Genomic DNA, 22,138 nt, shown 5'->3' with positions numbered 1-22,138 from the left:
AACAAAAATAAAATACAATCGAATACACTAATATTTTAATTTTGGAAAAAATTTAAGGGTTATTATTATATATATATATATATATATATATATATATATATATATATATATATATATATATAAAATTTTATTTTTCTCCTTCTTCCTTTAATAACCATTTTAATAAAAATTAAAAAATAATAAAAAAAAAATAAAAAATTTGCTTTTGTGTGTGTATGATTTTTACTTATTCTTATTTTAAATATATATATATATATATATATATATATATATATATATATATATATTAATTATTACATATATAAAAAAAAATACTTTTTTTGTGTGTATGATTTTTCCATTATTGTTGTTAAAAAATATATATTTTATTAAGCCTAGTTTGTCACTATCCTAATATAAGGAAATATGAATCCATATGGAAAGGGAGATAAGAGACAAAGAGAGGACCAATCACCTCGATTCATGATAGTGGATAAGGCCCCAACACTCTTGAAGACATGGTATGAAAACATGACAAACCATGGACGAGGAATGGTGTTCAAACGCTTGGGATTTCTACGAAGCCTTTTGTATGTTGAGCCACGACGGGATTTGATAGAAGCACTAGTGCATTTTTGGGACCCGTTAAGAAATGTATTCTGTTTTTCTGATTGTGAACTCACCCCCACCCTTGAGGAGATAGGGGCATTCATTGGAAAGGGTAAACATCTTCACATAGAAGAGCCTATGATACCAAAACATATTAATGGGAGGAGGTTTCTAGAATTACTGCATATAAATGAGAATGATATAGGTGGTTGTCTCGATAATGGATGGGTTCCTTTAGAATTTTTGTACAAAAGATATGGCAAAAGTGATGGATTCGAAGTGTATGGAAAGAAACTCCGTAATAATGGGTGTCGTCTGACCTGGGAAGCACACAGTTATGATGCCTTCGTAGTGGCTTTTTTGGGGATCATGGTATTTCCAAAAAAGGGAGGAAAGATTAGCATGAACTTAGCTGCAGTCATTACAGCTTTTGAGAAAAAGCCTAATATCACCCTCGTACCAATGATTCTGGCAGACATCTATCGTGCTTTAACTATGTGCAAGGATGGAAAAGACTACTTTGAGGGATGCAATATGTTATTACAACTATGGATGATTGAACACATTCGTCATCACCCTTATGCAGTGGACTTTAAAGTAGAATGGAATGATTATATTGGAGGCCACAAAGAAAGAATCAAAGATCATAGTTTTCCGAAGGGTATTGAAGCTTGGAAGCAACACCTCAACAATCTGACTGCTAACAATATTGTGTGGAATTATCATTGGTTTCCATCGGCCGAGGTGATATACATGTCTACTTTTCGATCGTTCATTGTTCTAATGGGTCTTCGAGGTGTCCAACCTTACATGCCACTTAGAGTTATGCGACAACTTGGGCGATGCCAGTTTATACCACCCAATGAAGATATGCGTGAATTCATGTATGAGTTTCATCCCAAGATACCTTTAAGGCAATCAGAGATATTTAAGATTTGGGGGGGATGCATACTCTCAAGTCCCCACGATATGGTGAAGGATCGCACAAGAGGCGAGGTGGACCAAGCATACTTAGACTGGGTTCATGATCAGCCCCTTCCTAAGGTTATGCCAGAAGGGTCAATAAAAGGACCTATAGATCGAGAAGCAGAAGTTGAGGTTAAGATTAAGCAAGCTCGACTCAAAGTCGAAAGAAGCTACAAGTCTACTCTGGATATCCTAAGTAATGACCTAAAAACGCTAAAGAGGAGTTGGCCCAACGTGATGCGATATTTGAAGTTAGAGTTAGAAAACACCGCTCGACCATTCTAACCTTACAAGAAGACTTGGGCATTGCCACAAGCGCTATGGAGCAACAGGAAGAAGAGTATAAGAAAGAAAAGGCCCAACTTATCTGCGCACAGTCTAGGCTCCAAACTCAAGTTAAAGCCTCTATGGAACGAGAAAGAGAAATAGCAAGGCGTTTCAGTGCTTATCAGGCAGACTGTGAGATTGAGAGAGGTCAAAGGATAGCCGAGCGAGATGCACTCCACCTTCAAATTGAAGAGCTCCAAGAACAAAGGGAAAATTTGACGCATGAAGTCAATACTGCTTACCACTAGTTACAGAATTGTTATGACAATATGGATGAAGCTAGAGACCGAATACTGCAACTCAGGGATGAACTCAACAATGTTTATGCTAGATATTTACACCAGAACGATGAGAGGTTGGGCCAACAGGCCCGTGCTTTGGCTCCATATCTACCGAAAGCGTTGGCGAAGATTTATAAGGGCCTTGGAGATGATTGAGATTCGAGGATTAAGCTTCTTTTAGAGTCTATTCTCTTAGTAGTGATTATTTCATTATTATTATTAGTTTTAGTTTTTTCTCTTTCTTTTCGTTTTGTTATTTTATTTCATTTAGAATCTATCTAAGTCCTAGGTACTTCTGTTTTTTTTTGTTTTATCCAAATCATTGTTTCAAATATTTGAAAATGAATGAAAAAGATTTACTTTCGATCACCTTGTGTGCATATGTCATGCAAAAAAAAATATTATTTATATCTTTCTCGAACTACGCAAGATCTGATTCATGGGCCAAACATGATATGTAGGCAACCCAGGGGGGTTCGATCCAAATTATTATCATTATTATTATTTTTTTCTTTTCTTTTCTTTCTTTCTTCTTTCTCTTAAAAAATGATAATCATAATGAGAATGAATAAATAAACAAATAAGTAAATACACAAGTAATAATAATAAAATATTAAAAAACTAATGAAGAGAAGAATGCCTAGGTAAGTCGGGATGAAACATGAGGTCCTCCATATTAGAAGTATGTATGTGGATGTAATGTGCATAATTTCTTAACACTAATCGGTTTATTACTCTATTCAGAGAGAGAGAGAGAGAGAGAGAGAGAGAGAGAGAAAGAGAGAGAGACATACTAGCTTAAAGGTGGTTGGTTTGTGGTTAAACTGACATCACATCCTTACAACACAAGATCGAAAGGGAAACAGAAAATGGCCCCCAGAGACGGAAATGAATCGGACAATGATGAGGAGATCCAAAACCAGATGACTTCACAAGAAACAGGGACAACAGAAGAGATAAGGGTGTTAAGACAACAAATGGCAGAGATGTACGAGGCTTGGATGAGTGGACAACCTCCACCATCTTCAATTCCGAGACTATTTTAATACAAATATGTCTCACCCTATCCAGGTGTCGACAAGCGATCCGATATATCCCCCTGGATTCGACCCCTATGCTAACACATCTAATGTCGCTGGAACTTCTATGGCGCGCCCTTCGAATACGCCTGCAATAAGTAATCCACTCTTTGTGTCAACTTCCCCGACTAACAGCATCCCGCAGCCAACGATGGTGCCCAAATCCAACAGCGATCCTCCGCCCAAAGTTCGGCGTGAGCAGAGTTACACTCTTGAAGAGACCATTAAAATTCCAAGTTCTCATCCCCACATTCATCAATATAGTTCCCCTGTTGAAATTGAGAGGATGGTCAAGAATGAGGAACATGAAGAAATGACTAAGAAAATGAAGAGTTTGGAACAGAGTATAAGAGATATGCAAGGACTAGGAGGCCACAAAGGCATCTCATTCAGTGACTTGTGTATGTTTCCTCACGTCCATTTACCTGCTGGTTTTAAAACTCCAAAGTTTGAAAAATATGATGGTCACGGAGACCCCATAGCTCATCTAAAGAGATATTGCAACCAATTGAGGGGTGCAGGGGGCAAAGAAGAGTTACTTATGGCCTATTTTGGGGAAAGCTTAGTAGGGATTGCATCTGAATGGTTCATAGATCAGGATATCACCAACTGGCACACATGGGATGACTTGGCTCGATGTTTTGTACAGCAATTCCAATATAATATTGACATTGTCCCAGATCGCTCCTCGTTAGCTAACATGAAGAAGAAGACCACGGAAAATTTTCGTGAATATGTTATCAGATGGAGGGAACAAGCTGCTAGGGTTAAACCACCGATGAAGGAGTCAGAGATGATTGATGTTTTTCTCTAGGCGCAAGAACCTGATTACTTTCACTATCTGCTTTCTACCGTAGGGAAAACATTCGCTGAAGTTATTAAGGTGGGGGAAATGGTGGAAAATGGCATCAAGTCTGGAAAGATTGTAAGTCAGGCTGCCCTAAAAGCCACAACACAAGTGCTTCAAAATGGTTCTGGAAATATTGGAGGGAAGAAGAGAAGGGAGGATGTGGCCACTATTGTATCAGCGCCTAGGACTCATGTTCTAGGTAATTCCCCACAACACTATTTTCCTTCCCAAGCTCCACAATATTCTATGCCATACACTCCATATCATGTTTTTAATGCACAACCAATTGCACCCCCTTCTTATCCACAATGGCGTGCACCAACTCCACAAAATCATCCACCACCCCCTCAAGTTCATCAAAACACTGCTAGAATTCCTTTCCGTCCTAGACCACAATACAAAAATGGAAATGGCGTTAAAGGTGAGTTCACTCCTATTGGGGAGTCGTATGCTAGCTTGTTTCAAAAATTAAGGACGTTGAATGTTTTGAGTCCTATTGAGAGAAAGATGTCGAATCCTCCCCCGAGAAATTTGGATTATTCTCAACATTGCGCATATTGTTCTAATGCCCCAGGGCACAACATAGAGAGATATTGGTATTTGAAAAGGGCCATTCAGGATTTGATCGATTCTAATCGAATTATAGTTGAAAGTCCGAGTGGACCCAACATCAATCAAAATCCATTGCCGAGGCATCCTGAAACAAACATGCTGGAAATGATGAAGGGTCATGAAGAGTTTGCATCTCCTTATAAGCCAATCCTTAGGGTTGGAAATGGCATTGAGAAGTCAGCAAATGTTGTTGATTTAACAAAAACGATGCCTTTAGGGGCGGAAAGTGTGTTAGAAAAGTTGAGTCCATCAAACACACCCATCTTAACTGTGAAAGGAGCCCTTGAAGATGTTTGGGCAAGTCCGAGTAAGGCAAAATCGTTTGTTCCAAAAGGGCCAAACAAGCCTATCTTGATCGTGCGAGGGGCCCATATTCCTCCGGTGATTATCAAGCCAGTATCCCAGCTCCCAATGACTAACCCCAAAGTTGTTCCTTGGAATTATGAGCCTACTGTCGTGACATACAAGGGAAAAGAAATTGATGAAGAAATTGATGAAATAGGAGGAATAACCCGTTCAGGGAGATGTTATGTCCCGGTGGAATTAAGGAAAACTAAAAATGACCAAATACAAATGAAGAGTCCGGTCACTGAAGGAGAGGCAGAGGAATTCCTAACGAAGATGAAATTATCAGACTACTCCGTGGTGGAACAATTAAGAAAGACTCCATCCCAAATCTCTTTGTTGTCTTTGCTAATACATTCTGATGAACATCGTAAGGCTGTAATGAAAATTTTGAATGAAGCACATGTTCCTAGTAAAGTTACAGTGAGTCAGTTAGAGAAGATTGCTGGGAGAATATTTGAGGTAAACCGCATCACCTTTTCGGATGATGAACTACCCAAAGAAGGCACAGGACATAACCAAGGCCTACATATCACTGTAAAGTGTGAGCTTTCATATGTCACTCGAGTTCTAATTGATGGAGGATCTGGAGCAAATATTTGTCCTTTATCAACTCTACAGAAATTGAATGTTTGTGCTGAAAGGGTCCGACCCAACAATGTATGTGTTAGAGCTTTTGATGGGTCAAAAACAGATGTTATTGGTGAGATAGAGCTCGTACTAACCATAGGGCCTGTGGATTTCGCTGTGAATTTTCAAGTGTTGGATATCAACGCGTCCTACAATCTATTGTTGGGGAGGCCATGGGTGCATAAGGCTGGAGCCGTCCCCTCAACGTTGCATCAAATGATTAAGTTTGAACACGACCGACAAGAGGTAATTGTTCATGGTGAGGGGGATTTGTCAATCCACAAAGACTCTTCCTTCCCTTTTATCAATGCGGATAATGAGAATGAGGCACTAGTTTATCAGGCTTCTGAGGTAGTGGTTATTGAGCATGTCCCCGAGGGGAGTGTCATTCCAAAACCAAATATGTCCATCGCGTCTGTAATGGTGGTGAACGAATTGCTGAAACATGGGTTTGAGCCGGGTAAAGGCTTAGGAATCTGCTTGCAAGGAAGAGCTTATCCTGTGAGTCTACCAAAGAGCATCGGTACTTTTGGCTTAGGCTACCAACCTAGAGTCGAGGACAAAATGAATGCAAAGAAGCAGAAGAGAGATGTATGGTCACTTACCAAGCCTATACAACCAATCTACAAATCTTTCATCAAAGCCCGCGCAACAGAATCTTATCAATCATCTTTTCCAGAGCCAGTGATGAAAGTTAGCGAAGAAATGATCAACTATTTTCAAGATTTATTTGTCGAGGTTGATATGGTGGAACTCGGAGAAGGCACTAGCGACAAAGATGTGCAATTCATTGGTCCTGATGTCAATCTAAACAATTGGGAGGCCACCCCTCTCCCCGTTAAAGACGAGTCTTGGTAGTCTGTCTTGTTTTTTCTTTTATCATCCGATTCATTCAAGGATTGTAATTCGGATTTTATCTTGTCGTTTTATTTCAAACATTCTATTTCCCTTTTCAATAGGATGTAATTGCATCTTTATTTCAGTCTAATATATTTGTTCGTTTTCTTTTATACAGTTCTTTCTATGCCGATTCTAGTGATATGACATGCATGCAGAATTTTTCGCCAGATCTTAATATCCAATCTAATCTTCGACCTAATATTGAAATAGTAAGTCAAGAAATTGAACATGATGAAGACAGAGTATTTGAAGAAGTAAGGAGGGATTTCAATCATTTTGAAAATAAGTCAAATCCAAACATGAGTGAAACTGAGACGATAAATCTGGGGGATCAGGAAATTATTAAAGAGACTAAGATAAGTGTACATGTTCAACATCAAAAGGACGATATAATCCAGGCCTTGTTTGATTACAAAGATGTTTTTGCGTCATCTTATGATGACATGCCTGGATTAAGCACGGACATGGTTGTTCACAAGTTGCCAATTGACCCTAATTTTCCTCCGATAAAGCAGAAGTTGAGAAAACTCAAAACCGACATGAGTGTAATAATTAAAGAGGAGATCACAAAACAACTTGAGGCCAAAGTCATTCAAGTCTCTCAATATCCTTCTTGGTTAGCCAATATCGTACCCGTCCCGAAGAAAGACGGCAAAGTTTGAATGTGTGTTGATTATCGTGATTTGAATAAGGCAAGTCCAAAAGATGATTTTCCTTTGCCTAACATCCATATTTTATTGGATAATTGTGCTAAACATGAGGTTGCATCTTTTGTGGATTGTTATGCGGGCTACCATCAGATTATTATGGATGATGAAGATGCAGAAAAAACATCTTTTATCACTCCATGGGGTACATATTGTTATCGTGTTATGCCTTTTGGATTAAAAAATGCAGGGGCAACTTATATGAGAGCAATGACAACCATGTTTCACGATATGATGCATAGAGAAATCGAAGTTTATGTAGATGATGTTATCATTAAATCTAAAAAACAGTCAGATCATGTGAAAGACTTAAGGAGATTCTTTGAAAGGCTCCGCAGGTATAATCTCAAGCTTAATCCTGCAAAATGTGTATTTGGAGTACCATCGGGGAAGCTTTTGGGGTTTATAGTCAGTCGAAAAGGTATCGAGTTGGATCCTTCAAAGATTAAAGCAATCCAAGAATTGCCACCTCCAAAGAACAAAACTGAGGTTATGAGCCTTCTAGGAAGGTTAAACTACATCAGCAGATTCATTGCTCAACTCACAACAACTTGTGAGCCTATCTTTAAGTTGTTGAAAAAGAATGCCACAGTCGAGTGGACCGAAGAATGTCGAGAAGCTTTTGAAAAAATTAAGAGTTACCTATCGAATCCCCCTGTGTTGGTTCCTCCCGAGCCGGGAAGACCTTTGATATTGTATATGTCAGTACTGGATAATTCTTTTGGTTGCGTACTGGGTCAGCATGATGACACTGGGAAGAAAGAGCGGGCCATTTATTACCTCAGCAAGAAGTTTACCGTTTACGAAGCAAAGTACACCCTTCTTGAAAGAACGTGTTGTGCCCTAACTTGGGTAGCACAGAAGTTGAAACATTATCTTTCATCTTACACTACTTATCTCATCTCTCGTATGGATCCGTTGAAATATATTTTTCAAAAGCCCATGCCCACAGGCAGGCTTGCGAAATGGCAAATATTGCTCACAGAGTTTGACATTATCTATATAACGCAGACCGCAATGAAAGCTCAAGCATTGGCAGATCATTTGGCAGAGAACCCTATTGATGAAGAATATGAACCACTTAAAACCTATTTTCCAGATGAAGAGATATCTTGTATCGACGAAGTTATCCACGATAACGATCAAGGTTGGAAGTTATTCTTTGATGGTGCCTCTAACAGAAAAGGAGTTGGAATAGGAGCTGTTCTTATGTCTGAATCAGGGGAATATTACCCCATATCTGCCCAACTTAGATTCTATTGTACTAATAATATGTCTGAGTACGAAGTGTGCATTTTGGGTCTAAGGTTAGCTGTTGACATGGGCATCCAAGAATTGTTAGTGTTAGGAGACTCAGACTTACTAGTTCATCAAATTCAAGGAGAATGGGAAACTGAGACCCAAAGCTCATACCATATCAACATTGTTTACAAGGTCTTTGTCAACGATTCGTGTCGATAAAGTTTAGACACATTCCCAGAATGCACAATGAGATTGCAGATGCATTGGCCACTTTATCTTCGATGCTCCAACACCCTGATGACGCCCATATCGACCCTTTATACATACAAATTCGTGATCAACATGCCTATTGCAACATGATTGAGGAGGAATTTGATGGTAAGCCTTGGTTTCATGATATCAAAACTTATCTTCAGTCTGGAGAATGTCCGTCAGATGTAATTGGTAATCAAAAAAAGACTATTCGACGACTAGCAAGGGGTTTTTTCTTAAGCGGAGGCATACTGTACAAGAAGACACCCGATTTAGGTCTTCTAAGGTGTGTAAATGCTCAAGAGGCTTCCACAATCATGATTGAAGTACACTCAGGAGTTTGTGGACCTCATATGAATGGATATGTTCTAGCCAAGAAGATACTTCGAGCAGGGTATTATTGGCTCACCATGGAGCGGGATTCCATACGATTTGTTCGTAAATGTCATGAATGTCAAATACATGGTGATTTAATACATTCTCCCCCTTCTGAGTTGCATGCAATGTCTGCTCCATGGCCTTTCGTGGCATGGGGAATAGATGTGATTGGACCGATAGAACCAAAAGCATCGAATGGTCACGGGTTCATCTTAGTGGCTATTGATTATTTTACAAAGTGGGTGGAAGCAGTAACTTTCAAGTCAGTGACCAAGAAGGTCGTGGTGGATTTCATCCATTTTAACATCATCTGTCGGTTTGGTATTCCAAAGGTGATTATAACTGACAACGCTGCAAATCTCAACAGCCACTTGATGCAAGAGGTATGCCACCGATTTAAGATTGAGCATCGAAATTCGACTCTGTATCGCCCAAAGGCAAACGGGGCTGTAGAAGCTGCTAACAAAAATATAAAAAAGATACTTCGTAAGATGGTGCAAAGTTCTCGACAATGGCATGAAAAGTTGCCTTTTGCTTTGTTGGGTTATCGCACTACAGTCCGTACGTCAGTGGGCGCTACCCCATATTCACTAGTATATGGGACTGAGGCAGTTATACCTGCAGAGATTGAGATCCCGTCTTTACGAATCGTTGTGGAGGCTGAAATTGATGATGATGAATGGATCAAAACTCGGTTAGAGCAATTAAGTTTGATTGATGAGAAGCGTCTGACATCAGTATGTCATGGACAATTATATCAGAGAAGAATGGCACGGGCATACAACAAAAAGGTGCGTCCCAGACATTTTGAAGAGGGTCAATTAGTGTTGAGACGCATTTTGCCACATCATGCTGAAACCAAAGGCAAATTTTCTCCAAATTTGAGAGGACCATTCGTTGTTAAAAGGGTATTACCCAATGGTGCTCTTTACTTAGCAGATATAGAAGGCAAAGTGACAGAAACGGTCGTCAATGCTGATGTTGTGAAAAGATATTACATATGATTGAGTTTCGACATTAGAAACCCTTACGTTTGGGCTTGATATTTCAAGGGTTGATTCAATGGGATCTCTTGGTTATGCCGTGTCCTTGACAAAAAAAAATTGCCTGAACTACGTTTGACCTGATTCTTGTTTCGGCAAGATACGTAGGCAGCCCTAATATTGGGTTCGGTTCAACCAAATACAAATCCAAAAATTCATATTGAAGTATACTGGGGCAAAAGTCGTTTGTTTATTTATTCGGTCTCTCATCTCACAGCTCAAAATCAACCCCATCATCTTAAGTCAAAGAAAAAAAAAAGTCTTTGCATCAGCCCTTGATATGTCGAGAATAAGTTGGTTAAAGGTAGGTAAAAATCCTGAAAGGGCACCATAAGACAAATGTGAGTAAAAAGAAATAAAAATGAGAGAGTCTTATTGGTGAAAACCCTAAGTGGGCACCGTAAGGCGAAAAGGAGTTGAATATAAGAGAGTCTTATTGGTGAAAATCCTGACATGCACCCTAAGACAGACGTGAGTTGGAGCAATTAACATGATTGAGTTTTAGCAGCAAAGACCTTCATTAATACCACAAATTCTATAAGGGTTCAGATTATTTATGGCTTCATTAAGTGTTGGGATTCCACATCAAGATTGAATAATCAATAATGGTTGATAAATAGATTGGATAGCCAAGTCTGGAAATCAATTCAAAGTGCATGGCATGATCAATAGACTCGGCTCCCACACTCAGATAAGTTTTTCTTTCTTCTTCTTACAAAAAAAAAAGAGTCTTCATCGAATCTTTTCTTTTATTCTCATATAGTTCGTAACTTAATTATACTTTTTTTTGTCACTTTTTTGGTATGTATCTGAGTCGAGTCTTTGTCAAAAAACAAAAAAAAAACTATGAAGGAATTTCAAGACTCGCTACCAAGTCTCTAATCGGTACTAGACAAAGCATCAGGCCACTGAGTTAATCTGTCTTTAAGTGTTGAATTCGAAAATTCTCTGATCCTATGAAGGCTAAACAATGAGTGTTATGAGATGAAGACATTGGATTTAGGTCGCAAAATAAGCAAATGTGGATGAAAGTACAATCAATCAGTAAGAAGTATTGAACGTTGGAAACAACCAATGCGTCATAAGTGTTTGAGCCGCCTTTGTCGAAAGATGGAACTACAAACCAACCACCACCTTTTCAAACTCACAAATTTTCTTTGTTGAAGCAGGGACACAAGTTATTTTAAGATTAAGGATTCGAGGAACCTAGATCTTCAACCTAGTCTGCAGCGAGCGAAATGGAAACCCTACAATAAAGACTTGTGGAATATTATATGAAAGTTGGCTAACATATATCAAAATAGCAATTACTTGAATGTTGAAATATTTATTTTATTTATTATTATTATTATTATTATTCTCCTTGAAGGAACTTCCAAATAATGAAGATAGCATTCACAATGTTTCGTTGGTATTATTAGTTTGTTGAAAACTTTATTAGCAGGACCCTCCTGAATAATGGGACTAGCAGGACCCTCCTGGATAATGGGACTAGCAGGACCCTCCTGGATAATTGGACTAGCAGGACCCTCCTGGATAATGGGACTAGCAGGACCCTCCTGGATAATGGGACTAGCAGGACCCTCCTGGATAATGCGAATAGCAGGACCCTCCTGGATAATGGGACTAGCATGACCCTTCTGGATAATGGGATTAGCAGACCCTCCTGGATAATGGGAATAGCAGGACCCTCCTGGATAATGGGACTAGCAGGACCCTCCTGGATAATGGGACTAGCAGGACCCTCCTGGATAATGGGACTAGCAGGACCCTCCTGAATAATGGGATTAGATTACTTTCTCATAGGATTAACACTTCCTAGTCTAGATTTTTAGTTTTATTTTCTCCTGAAATAAACACTTCCTAGCCGAAGTTTATGTTTTATATTTATATTTGCTAATAACTCATAAAATTTTCCCACTGAAAACTGGGGCAAAAATTTTATTTATTTTTTGTTTGTGGTGGTTCTCAGGTTTTCTCAAGTGAGACCTGGATTTGAAATTCAAGAACAAAGTTTCAAATTTCTTAGAATAATCAATTCCATGATGGTTAGAATTAGCTTCTTCAATGCATGTAGCAGTCTGATTTCCACACATCTTTTGCTAGTCAACTTTTGATCAAGAAAACACGCATTCATTCAAGAGCATTTTTCAAGTTGTCATTTTGAAGAATGTCAAAAGTTCCGTCTAAGTGGCAAGTTCAGCCTCCATTCCAATTCTAAGTTCAGATATTCACTCAAAAATCAAGGCGATATCTTAAAGTCAAAATTCAAGTGAAGATTCAAGAAAATCTGCGTGGATGAAAGTTTGTACATTTGTTTTTCTTTTGACTAATAGTTTTCAATTTATATGTAAGGATAAGAGCCGCGATCTGGAGCCTCGATAGAACCTCACTTAACTTCCAACTCCTCACTTTATCTCCTCGAACTACAAGTGGCCTGATTCCCTATCACCCGGGATATGTAGGATGTCCAAACAAGGATTCGGTCACACAAATTTTAGTTTTTCAAACAAGAGTTCGGTCAAAACCTGTCACTTTGTCTACTTCTTTGTCCGAAAAACTCTTCGTGTTTCCAGTCAAAGAGGGGCAAACTGTAGACACGTAATTTTTGACCGAATTTAATTTTAACACTAATATTTAAAGCATAAATAATTTTATCAATCTAAATTAAATATATTTTGACCTTTTATTATTTTCATTAATTTTATTTAAAAGATATAAAAATAAACAACATAAATATAATTTTTATTTAGAAAAGTTTGTTTTTGATTGTAAAAAAAAAAAAGATATATATATATATATATATATAAATAACATATATTATTTAAATAAACTAATATTTCTTAATTATATTTTTGTTTTAATTATCCATTTAGCTTTTATTTATTTATTTACTCAAAAAATTAATAGTTATATAATTATCATTTTTTATATATATATTTAATATTAATATTTAAAAAAAAGAAGAAGAGAAACACACACACACGATCCCATTACCCACTCCCCATTCCCCCATTCCCCCCCACGTACACACTACACACGTACACTACTACTACTACTATATACAGACAATGAAAAAGAAACAAAAAAAAAGGGAGGATCCAAAAGAGAACGAAAAAAAAAGATCAGAGAGGTAAAAAAAAAAAAGAACAAAAGGGAGGAAAAAAATCAAGAAAAGAAGGCAACACATACGTAAAAAATATTATTCTCATATTCTTACTTTTTTTGAAAATCACAAACAAAGGTTGAAGTGGAGGTTTACTTTCGCGGCTCTTTATTCGAATTGTTTTCTTTTGGTGGAATTTTCGCAAGAGGTACAATTTTTTAATTATTTTTTATATAATTTAATATCATGTTTATACAAGCACTGATTACAATATGTTAAAGTTGTCAAGTTTCACATGTGGTTAAACCGTTATGTTTTATATGAAGTTTGTTCAAATATTTAATATCAACTTTATGTTTAGTTTAGATCCTTTATATAGTTTTATTTTGTGTGAAATTGCTATAACAAACCGTAGTTTATATCATATTAAATAATTCATAGTTTATTTCATGCCTAAATAAAATAATTGTCTAAGTCTATTCTTATTTTTAATATTTAGTTTATAATAATAACATGTGTAGCTATTATGTAAATATTAATTTTAGTTAGTAGAATTTTAGTGTAATGTTAATGACGTAAAAAAAAATCGAATAAAAGTGGAAGAAAAGAAAAAATATAATAATAATAATAATAATAATAATAATAATAAAAAGAAAAAGGGAAAAGTTTAAATAAAAAATAAACAGTGAAAATGAATATAATAAAAAAGAGAGGAAAAGAGAAAACAAAAAAAATAATAGAAAAGAAGTATAAAAATAATATTAAAAAATCAATTGAAGAGGAAATAATTTTTTTTAATTTAAAGTTTCTTTGTCCAAACAAAAAAAAGTTGAAATAAAAAAAAATCAAAACAAATGAAACCTTGAAAGAATAAAAATTAATAATAACAATAAATAATAATAATAGCAAAAGATGAGAAAGTAAAAAAAAAATGTAAAAAATAGAATAAAAAAAAATAATAATAACAAAAGAAATAAAAATAATAAAGAATATCTTATTTTATTCTGCTTTGCTTGATTTAATTTATATGTGTATATATATATTTTTAATTAAAGGGCATGAATTAATAAAATAAGGTAGTTTTTAATATATTTAAATAAATCAAAGAATGAGGGTAAATACATTTATCTTAATAATACAATATTCATAAATTAGTTTAAGTCATAAATGTCCATAAAGCGACCGTGCTAGAACCACGGGACACGAGGGATGCCTAATACCTTCCCCTCGGTCAACAGAATTCCTTACCCAAACTCGTTCGCAGACCAAACAAAGAGTCATTTCCTTTTGATTAGGGATTAAACAAAAAAGGTGACTTGGAACACCATAACTCAATTCCAAGTGGCGACTCTGAAAAAATCAAAATAATCCCTTAATTAATAACGTCACTTAAATTGGAAAAACCCTTACGCCTCCGCGTGAAAAAGGGGTGTGACAAACACTACGGGATTGGTATAAAATTTTCTTTTTCTTTTTGCAATATTTTCCTACCACAATTGCTTTTCTGCACAAATAGAAAAACAACTAGAAACAAAGTATACACCTCTATTTAGTTAATTTATAAATTGAGAAAAAAATAATTTATATGTCTATTATTTCATGATATTTTATTAATATTATTTTTAAATAGTTGTGTTATAAAAAGAAATAACCTTCTAGAACAATACAATATCTATTATTTTCTATGTTGATGTAATAGAATATATAAGTCATGCTTACAAAGATCTTGATTGCTCATTGTTATTGCTTTCTATAAAACCATGCATTTGATGTTTCTATATTGAATAAAGTCGTGGGAAAAAGTATTTATAAGTTTAAAAAAATAAACTTAAAATCTAGAAATGTGTAAACTCAAGTTTGAAAAAAATACATATACTTTCTTCGTCCAATTTTAATTGTCATCTTGCATTTTTTAAAAGTCAATTTAACTAATTTTGAAAGTGAAATTAGATTGCATTAATTCGATATTGTAAACAAAAATTTAGATATTAAAAAGCAACGCAAAAAAGTACTATAAATTGTAATTTTTCACATATCAATAAAATAATAAATATATCGTAGATTGTTAATCAATATTTTTATTATTTGACTCTAAAAAAAATCTTACCAATTATAATATTAAAAGTAGACGAAAGAAAGTATGAAAATATTATATTTAAAGTATAGCATTTATGTATATGAAAATATTATATTTAAAGATAACAAGGCAAGTGTGAAGACAGTTATAAAAAAATATAAATAAGGTATCAAGACAAGGTTTTTATGATGATGATTGCACAAAAATATTTCACATATTTTTTCAGGATGTATAAAATATAGAGTTCTCAGAATATATAAAATATACCTTTCTCTTTTGGGAGACAAATAAAGTAATTATAAATAAAATTATTTTATTGATAAATAGTACGAATATAAATTCGTTTATTTCTTGATTCTTCTTTTATAAGATATTTATTCATGATTTGAGGGTTGTTAGTGGCGTATTTCTCGAATTCGAATGACTTGTTTTCATAATTCTAGGGCTGTCAGTGGCGTATTTCTCGAATTAGCATTATTTGGATTTGATTTTCATAATTCGAGGGTCGTTGGTGGCATATTCCTTAAATTAGAATGATTTTGTTTTTAACTCCTAATAAATATTTCATGAATTTGTGGAATTTTTGATATGTTGATCTCTTTATGAAATTTTTGAGATGTTGATCTTTTTATGATTTTTTTACATGCCACTTATGTTGGTGATTGCAACATTGAGTTTCACCATGGAAGTGAACTCGATTCAGAGCTCAAAGAGAATGGACGAAAGATGAGGGACAAAGTCTGATTATCTCTCATCTTTAGGAGATTTTTATCCTCTTTCCTATTTCAAATCATCTCAGCCTTTGATCACAACTAGTATTATATTTCATCATGAGAATCATCACACTTGTCCAAGGAATATTCCAGATATATTCCATTATATATGTAAATATTGTTTTTATTTATTTACAATTAGTCAGTTAGAGAAAAACAAATAAGAGAAGGACAGCTGGTAGTATAGTAACAAATTTTTATTCCTTTTGCTTTGTATAAATGCACATGTACAGATTCAATGAAAAGCCGAACAGAAAATTTTCCTCAATTGCTTTCTTTCTTTTCAATATGGTATCAGAGCAATAAGATCTTCATCACGACCCTCTTTCTTTTCCTTCTTTTTGCTTGACCTCATCCTCTCATGGCTGGTGATACTGCCACATCTCAAGTTGGAGAGGCTGGAGGTTCAACTCCAGTAAGTTCAACTATTCAGATCAACCAAGGAAATGATGTCTCTAATCCTTTTTATCTTCACCCATCCGATTCACCTGGAATGGTGCTTGTCAACTCAATCTTCGATGGGAAGAGCTACGGTGGCTGGCGCAGAGCAGTCTTCATAGCTCTTTCTGCCAAGAACAAACTCAGCTTCATTGATGGAAGTCTTAGTGAATCTGTTGTTTCTTCACCAACCTATAAGGCATGGAATCGATGCAATGATATGGTGATTTCATGGTTACTCAACTCCCTTTCTAAGGATATAGCAGAAAGTGTCTTATATTCAAAAACTGCTAAGGACATTTGGAAAGAACTTGAAGATAGGTTTGGGCAGTGCAATGGTGCAAAATTATTTCAGCTCCAAAAAGAGTTAAGTGATTTGGTACAAGGAAACTCAGATGTGGCTGGTTATTATACCAAGGTGAAAAGGATTTGGGATGAGTTGGATAGTCTTGACACTTGTGCTCATTGCACTTGTGCCTGTTCTTGTGGAGGTAAGAATAGGACTCTTAAATCTCATCAAGACGGCAGGCTCATTCAGTTCCTTATGGGACTGAATGATACATATTCTAGTGTTAGAAGCAATATCTTGATGATATCACCCTTGCCAAGTGTCAATCAAGCTTATTCATTGTTGATCCAAGATGAGAAGCAGAGAGAAATTCACACTTTTCAACATCCAATTGAGTCAGCCTTCATGGCTGCAAGACAACAATATGGGGTTCAAAAATTCAACATATTAGAGAAGAAAGGAAATTTTGAAGAATCAAAGAACAACTTATTCTGCACTTATTGTAAAAAGACAAGGCACACGGCACAGAACTGCTATAGGTTGATCGGATTCCCAGCAGATTTCAAATTTACCAAAGGAAAGAAATCTCAAACACAGAGTAATGCAGTATACACAGGTACTGATGCATGAAATTCTTCAATTGCTCTTCCTGAGAAAGAATTCACACGGGAACAATATCAGCACATGTGTCATATGCATCAAGATTTTCAACACCTCAAGTTAGGCACTCAAGGTGAATCAAACTCTGAGGTTCATATATCTGCTAACTGTGCTGGTATAGCTCAAACTCTTTCTACTTCTATGCATTCTTCTAAATCTATCATCTGGATTTTAGATTCAGGAGCATCCGAGCATATGACCCATGATTCCAAGCTTTTATTCAATATTCACCCTCTACTCACTCCTGTTTTTGTTAATCTTCCTAATTCAGAAAGAATTAAAGTCACTCAAGCTGGAAGTGTCAACATTTTACCCAATTTTACTGTTGTAGATGTTCTCTTTGTTCCTAGTTTTAGGTGCAATCTTCTTTCAGTTCACAAAATATGATCTAGAGCTAATTCATCTCTTCTTTTTACTTCCTTTGGAACTGTTTTGCAGGCCCCTTCAATGAAGAGGCCAATATTACTTGGGGAGGCTAAGCAGGGGATCTATCTTCTTCACACTATCAAGCCTACTACTAGTTGCAATCCTCTAGATGTACCTAGTATTTCTAATTCAGTTTTTACTCTTTGTAATGAAAGCAGAAACCTATCTAGTTCAGTTTCTTTTTCTGCTACAGTTCCTACCGATGTAAGTCTATGGCACAATTGTTTGGGGCATTTGCCTTTAAGTAATATGAAGAATATTTCATCTCTTTCTTATTCTTCTAGTAATTCAATTGATGCTTGTGATATATGTGCCAAGGCCAGACAAGTTAAAATGCCATTTTTCTCAAGTCTTAGATCTACTATTAATGTCTTTGATCTAATTCACATAGATACTTGGGGGCCATATAAAACACCCACTCTTGAAGGTTTTCGATATTTCCTTACCATTGTTGATGATTTTAGTAGGGCTACTTGGACTTATCTCCTTTCCACTAAATCAAATGCTTTTACAGTCCTAAAACAGTTTCTAGCTATGACTGAATGACAATTTGGTAAACAAGTTAAAACCATCAAATCCGACAATGCCATGGAACTTGGGGGAAGTTTTGAAATCTCAGAATTCTTTTCTTCAAAGGGTATCATTCATCAGACAACTTGTGTATACACCCCACAACAAAATGGAATTGTTGAAAGGAAACACAAACATCTACTTGAGACTTCTAGAGCTCTTTTATATCAATAAAAATTGCCCATTAATTTTTGGGGTGATTGTATCCTCACTGCTACTTTTTTAATCAACAGATTCCCATCTCGCATTCTTCAATTCAAAACTCCTTATGAAATCTTATTTGGTAAGCCTCCTTCTTATCATTCTCTTAGGACATTTGGTTGTTTAACCTATGCTTGTACTATCTCTCAATTGAGAGACAAGTTTGATCCTAGGTCTATACTAAGTGTTTTCTTAGGTTATCCTTTTGGAAAGAAGGGTTACAGGCTTTTGAATCTTCAGACTATGAAGGTTTTTATTTCTCGACATGTTCGATTCCATGAATCTATTTTTCCTTTTTCCTCAACTTCAAGTCATAAGCATCTATTTCCTGTTCCGGATCCTCATTCTCTTTCTTATCCTGATCATGATCCTTTTGATATTTCTACTTCAGATTTAATTCCTCTCGAATCATCACATTCATCTTCTCCTCTACATGCCGACATTTCTTCTTCTTCTACAACTCCTTCACCCCCTCTCCCTATTACTAGGAAGTCTAATAGAGTCAAACAACCTCCTTCTTATCTTGCTGATTACTTATGTAATTCTGTTTTTGTCACATCTCAACTTACTGAATCATGTTTTTCAGTTTCTCTTGACCCTACTATTTTACCTTTCTCTGCTCTATCTTCTACAAATCAATCTCTCCTTAATTCTACTTCATACATTTCTGAGCCTACCTCCTATTCTCAAGCTGTTCTTCATCCTGGTTGGCAAGCTGCTATGGCCAAGGAGTTTGATGCACTTAAGGCCAACAAAACTTGGGAAGTTGTTCTCTTGCCTCCTAGGAAGAAGGCTCTCCCTTGCAAATGGGTTTATCGGGTGAAGTATAAATCAGATGGTTCTTTAGAAAGGTTCAAAGCTCGTTTAGTTGTACAGGGAGACACTCAACGTGAGGGCATTGATTTTACTGAGACTTTCTCTCCAGTGGTTAAGATGACTACCATTAGATGCTTACTTGCCATTGCAGTAAAAAAGAATTGGAACATTTCTCAGTTAGATGTTAATAACGCTTTTCTACATGGTGATTTACAAGAAGAGGTTTTTATGAAATTCCCTGCTGGTTTATCACCACCCACTCCCAATCATGTATGTCTATTGAAGAAATCCCTTTATGGTTTACGACAAGCCTCTAGGCAATGGTATGCCAGGCTCACAGCAGCTCTTAATTTTAAAGGTTACACTTGTTCTCTAAATGATTATTCATTGTTTTTTAGACAACTCTCCGGCAAAGTAACCATTGTGGCTGTTTATGTTGATGATATTTTAATTACTGGGGATGATATTACTGAACAATCGTCTTTGAAAGATTTTCTTCACTCGGAATTTCAGATTAAAGACCTTGGTCAGGCTAATTTTTTCTTAGGCATGGAATTATTGAGAGAACCACATGGTTTAGTTATAACTCAGAGGAAATTTACCTTGGACATGTTGTCTGAATTTGATTTTCTTCATCTCAAGCCTGTCTCTTCTCCTCTAAATCCTGCTCACAAGCTACTTCCAGATGAAGGAGAGCCTTTACCCGACCCTACTTTCTATCGCCGACTGTTGGGAAAGCTTAATTTTTTAACCCATACACGACCGGATTTGTCTTTTGCTGTTCAGACTCTCAGTCAATACATGCAGTGTCCTCGTCAACCTCATTTAACTGCTGCTTATCACTGTCTTCGGTATCTCCTCCGGGATCCTGGATTGGGTTTATTTATGTCTTCCCATGCTTCTTTTCGCCTTCTTGCTTATTGTGATTCTGATTGGGGGAATTGCCCTGTTACTCGTCGCTCCATCAGCGGGTTTTACATCAGTCTAGGGGGTTCTCCGATCTCCTGGAAGTCCAAGAAACAACCTTTAGTATCTCTTTCTTCTGCTGAAGCAGAATATCGCTCTATGAGAAGAGTGGTTGCAGAGGTTACCTGGCTGGTTCGGTTGCTTGATGACTTGTCTGTTCCTCCATCTTTACCTGTGGCCCTTCACTTTGATAGCCAAGCGGCTATCCACATAGCTCGTAATCCAGTTTTCCATGAACGCACAAAGCATGTGGAGTTAGATTGTCACTTCATTCGCCAACAATTTTTGGCTGGAATCATATCCCTCTCCTATATCCCCTCCAGATCTCAAGTCGCTGATATTTTCACGAAACCTTTGTCTGGTCCTGCTCATCTGAATATCATCGGCAAGTTGGGTGTGGTCTCCACCCCTCCCAACTTGAGGGGGGATGTTGGTGATTGCAACATTGAGTTTCACCATGGAAGTGAACTCGATTCAGAGCTCAAAGAGAATGGACGAAAGATGAGGGACAAAGTCTGATTATCTCTCATCTTTAGGACATTTTTATCCTCTTTCCTATTTCAAATCATCTCAGCCTTTGATCACAACTAGTATTATATTTCATCATGAGAATCATCACACTTGTCCAAGGAATATTCCAGATATATTCCATTATATATGTAAATATTGTTTTTATTTATTTACAATTAGTCAGTTAGAGAAAAACAAATAAGAGAAGGACAGCTGGTAGTATAGTAACAAATTTTTATTCCTTTTGCTTTGTATAAATGCGCATGTACAGATTCAATGAAAAGCCGAACAAAAAATTTTCCTCAATTGCTTTCTTTCTTTTCAATAACTTAAAGGGAATATGATACATTTTATATAGACATGAATTGGGATTTAGTGTTGAATAACCTTTAAGAATTCTAATTGAAATTAAATACATCATGTAAAGTCTTAACTCGAATAAATACGTCTTATGAAATCCCACAAAATTTTAATATCTACAATTTATATATTCTATATAATTAACTAACGTGAGAAGTTAAGTGTCACTATTTTACCATCATGCAACACCATTTGTTTACATTCAAAATCCATGGGTGCAATGATAATTTTCAAATAGTTCGATTTTGTTCATCCCTTATTTGTTAAAAAAACAAAATAGTATATTATTGAAATTATATTCTCTTTACATATTAATAATAAATAAATATGTTTAAAAAATTATGAAAGATGGGAATATATTCTAAATTACTAAGAAAAATGAATTACTGGTGTTAATATTATGAACATGAAATTTTGATTTAGAATTTTGATTTTTTAATAAAAAAATTGATGACGTGGTCAATTATAATCGGCCACGTCATCAATTTATTTAATAAAAAAAGATTTTTTTTAGAATTATGATTTTTTTATTAAAAAAATGATAATGTGATCAAATTATAATTGATCACGTGTCAAAAATGGTTTTACAAAACCACCGTTAAAAAATAATGGCATAAATGAGTCTTTTCTTTAACGATAATGGCATAAATGAGCCAAACTTTTAACTAATGACATAAATAAGTCTTTTCTGAAAGTTGAATGACATATTTGAGTCTTTTTTTTATTTTTATTTTAAAATAATCATG

At 35.7% G+C, this 22,138-nt stretch overlaps 2 protein-coding genes across 2 annotated transcripts; both read left to right on the top strand.

Annotated features, from left to right (window-relative positions):
* The first annotated feature begins 405 nt into the window (after positions 1 to 405).
* LOC138339678 (protein MAINTENANCE OF MERISTEMS-like) lies at positions 406 to 1,839 on the top strand. Its single transcript, XM_069291555.1, has one exon. The coding sequence runs from the start codon at positions 406 to 408 to the stop codon at positions 1,837 to 1,839; it is 1,434 nt and encodes a 477-aa protein (XP_069147656.1).
* A 2,256-nt stretch (positions 1,840 to 4,095) lies between these two features.
* Positions 4,096 to 12,711, top strand: LOC101246523 (uncharacterized). The gene is given in 5 exon segments (XM_069291413.1): positions 4,096 to 6,532; positions 6,694 to 8,678; positions 8,681 to 9,170; positions 9,272 to 9,308; positions 9,310 to 12,711. Coding segments are annotated over 5 exon segments (5,763 nt in total). The 5' UTR covers positions 4,096 to 4,133; the 3' UTR covers positions 10,162 to 12,711.
* Positions 12,712 to 22,138: the final 9,427 nt, after the last annotated feature.

This window comes from Solanum lycopersicum, chromosome 11 (assembly GCF_036512215.1).
Source record: "Solanum lycopersicum chromosome 11, SLM_r2.1".
NCBI lineage: Eukaryota > Viridiplantae > Streptophyta > Magnoliopsida > Solanales > Solanaceae > Solanum > Solanum lycopersicum.
This window is presented reverse-complemented; position numbering and strand designations above follow the sequence as displayed.

What these genes read in the sequence shown, in the direction of transcription:
- LOC138339678 (XM_069291555.1), top strand. Translation starts at nt 406, where the DNA reads ATGAATCCATATGGAAAGGGAGATAAGAGACAAAGAGAGGACCAATCA.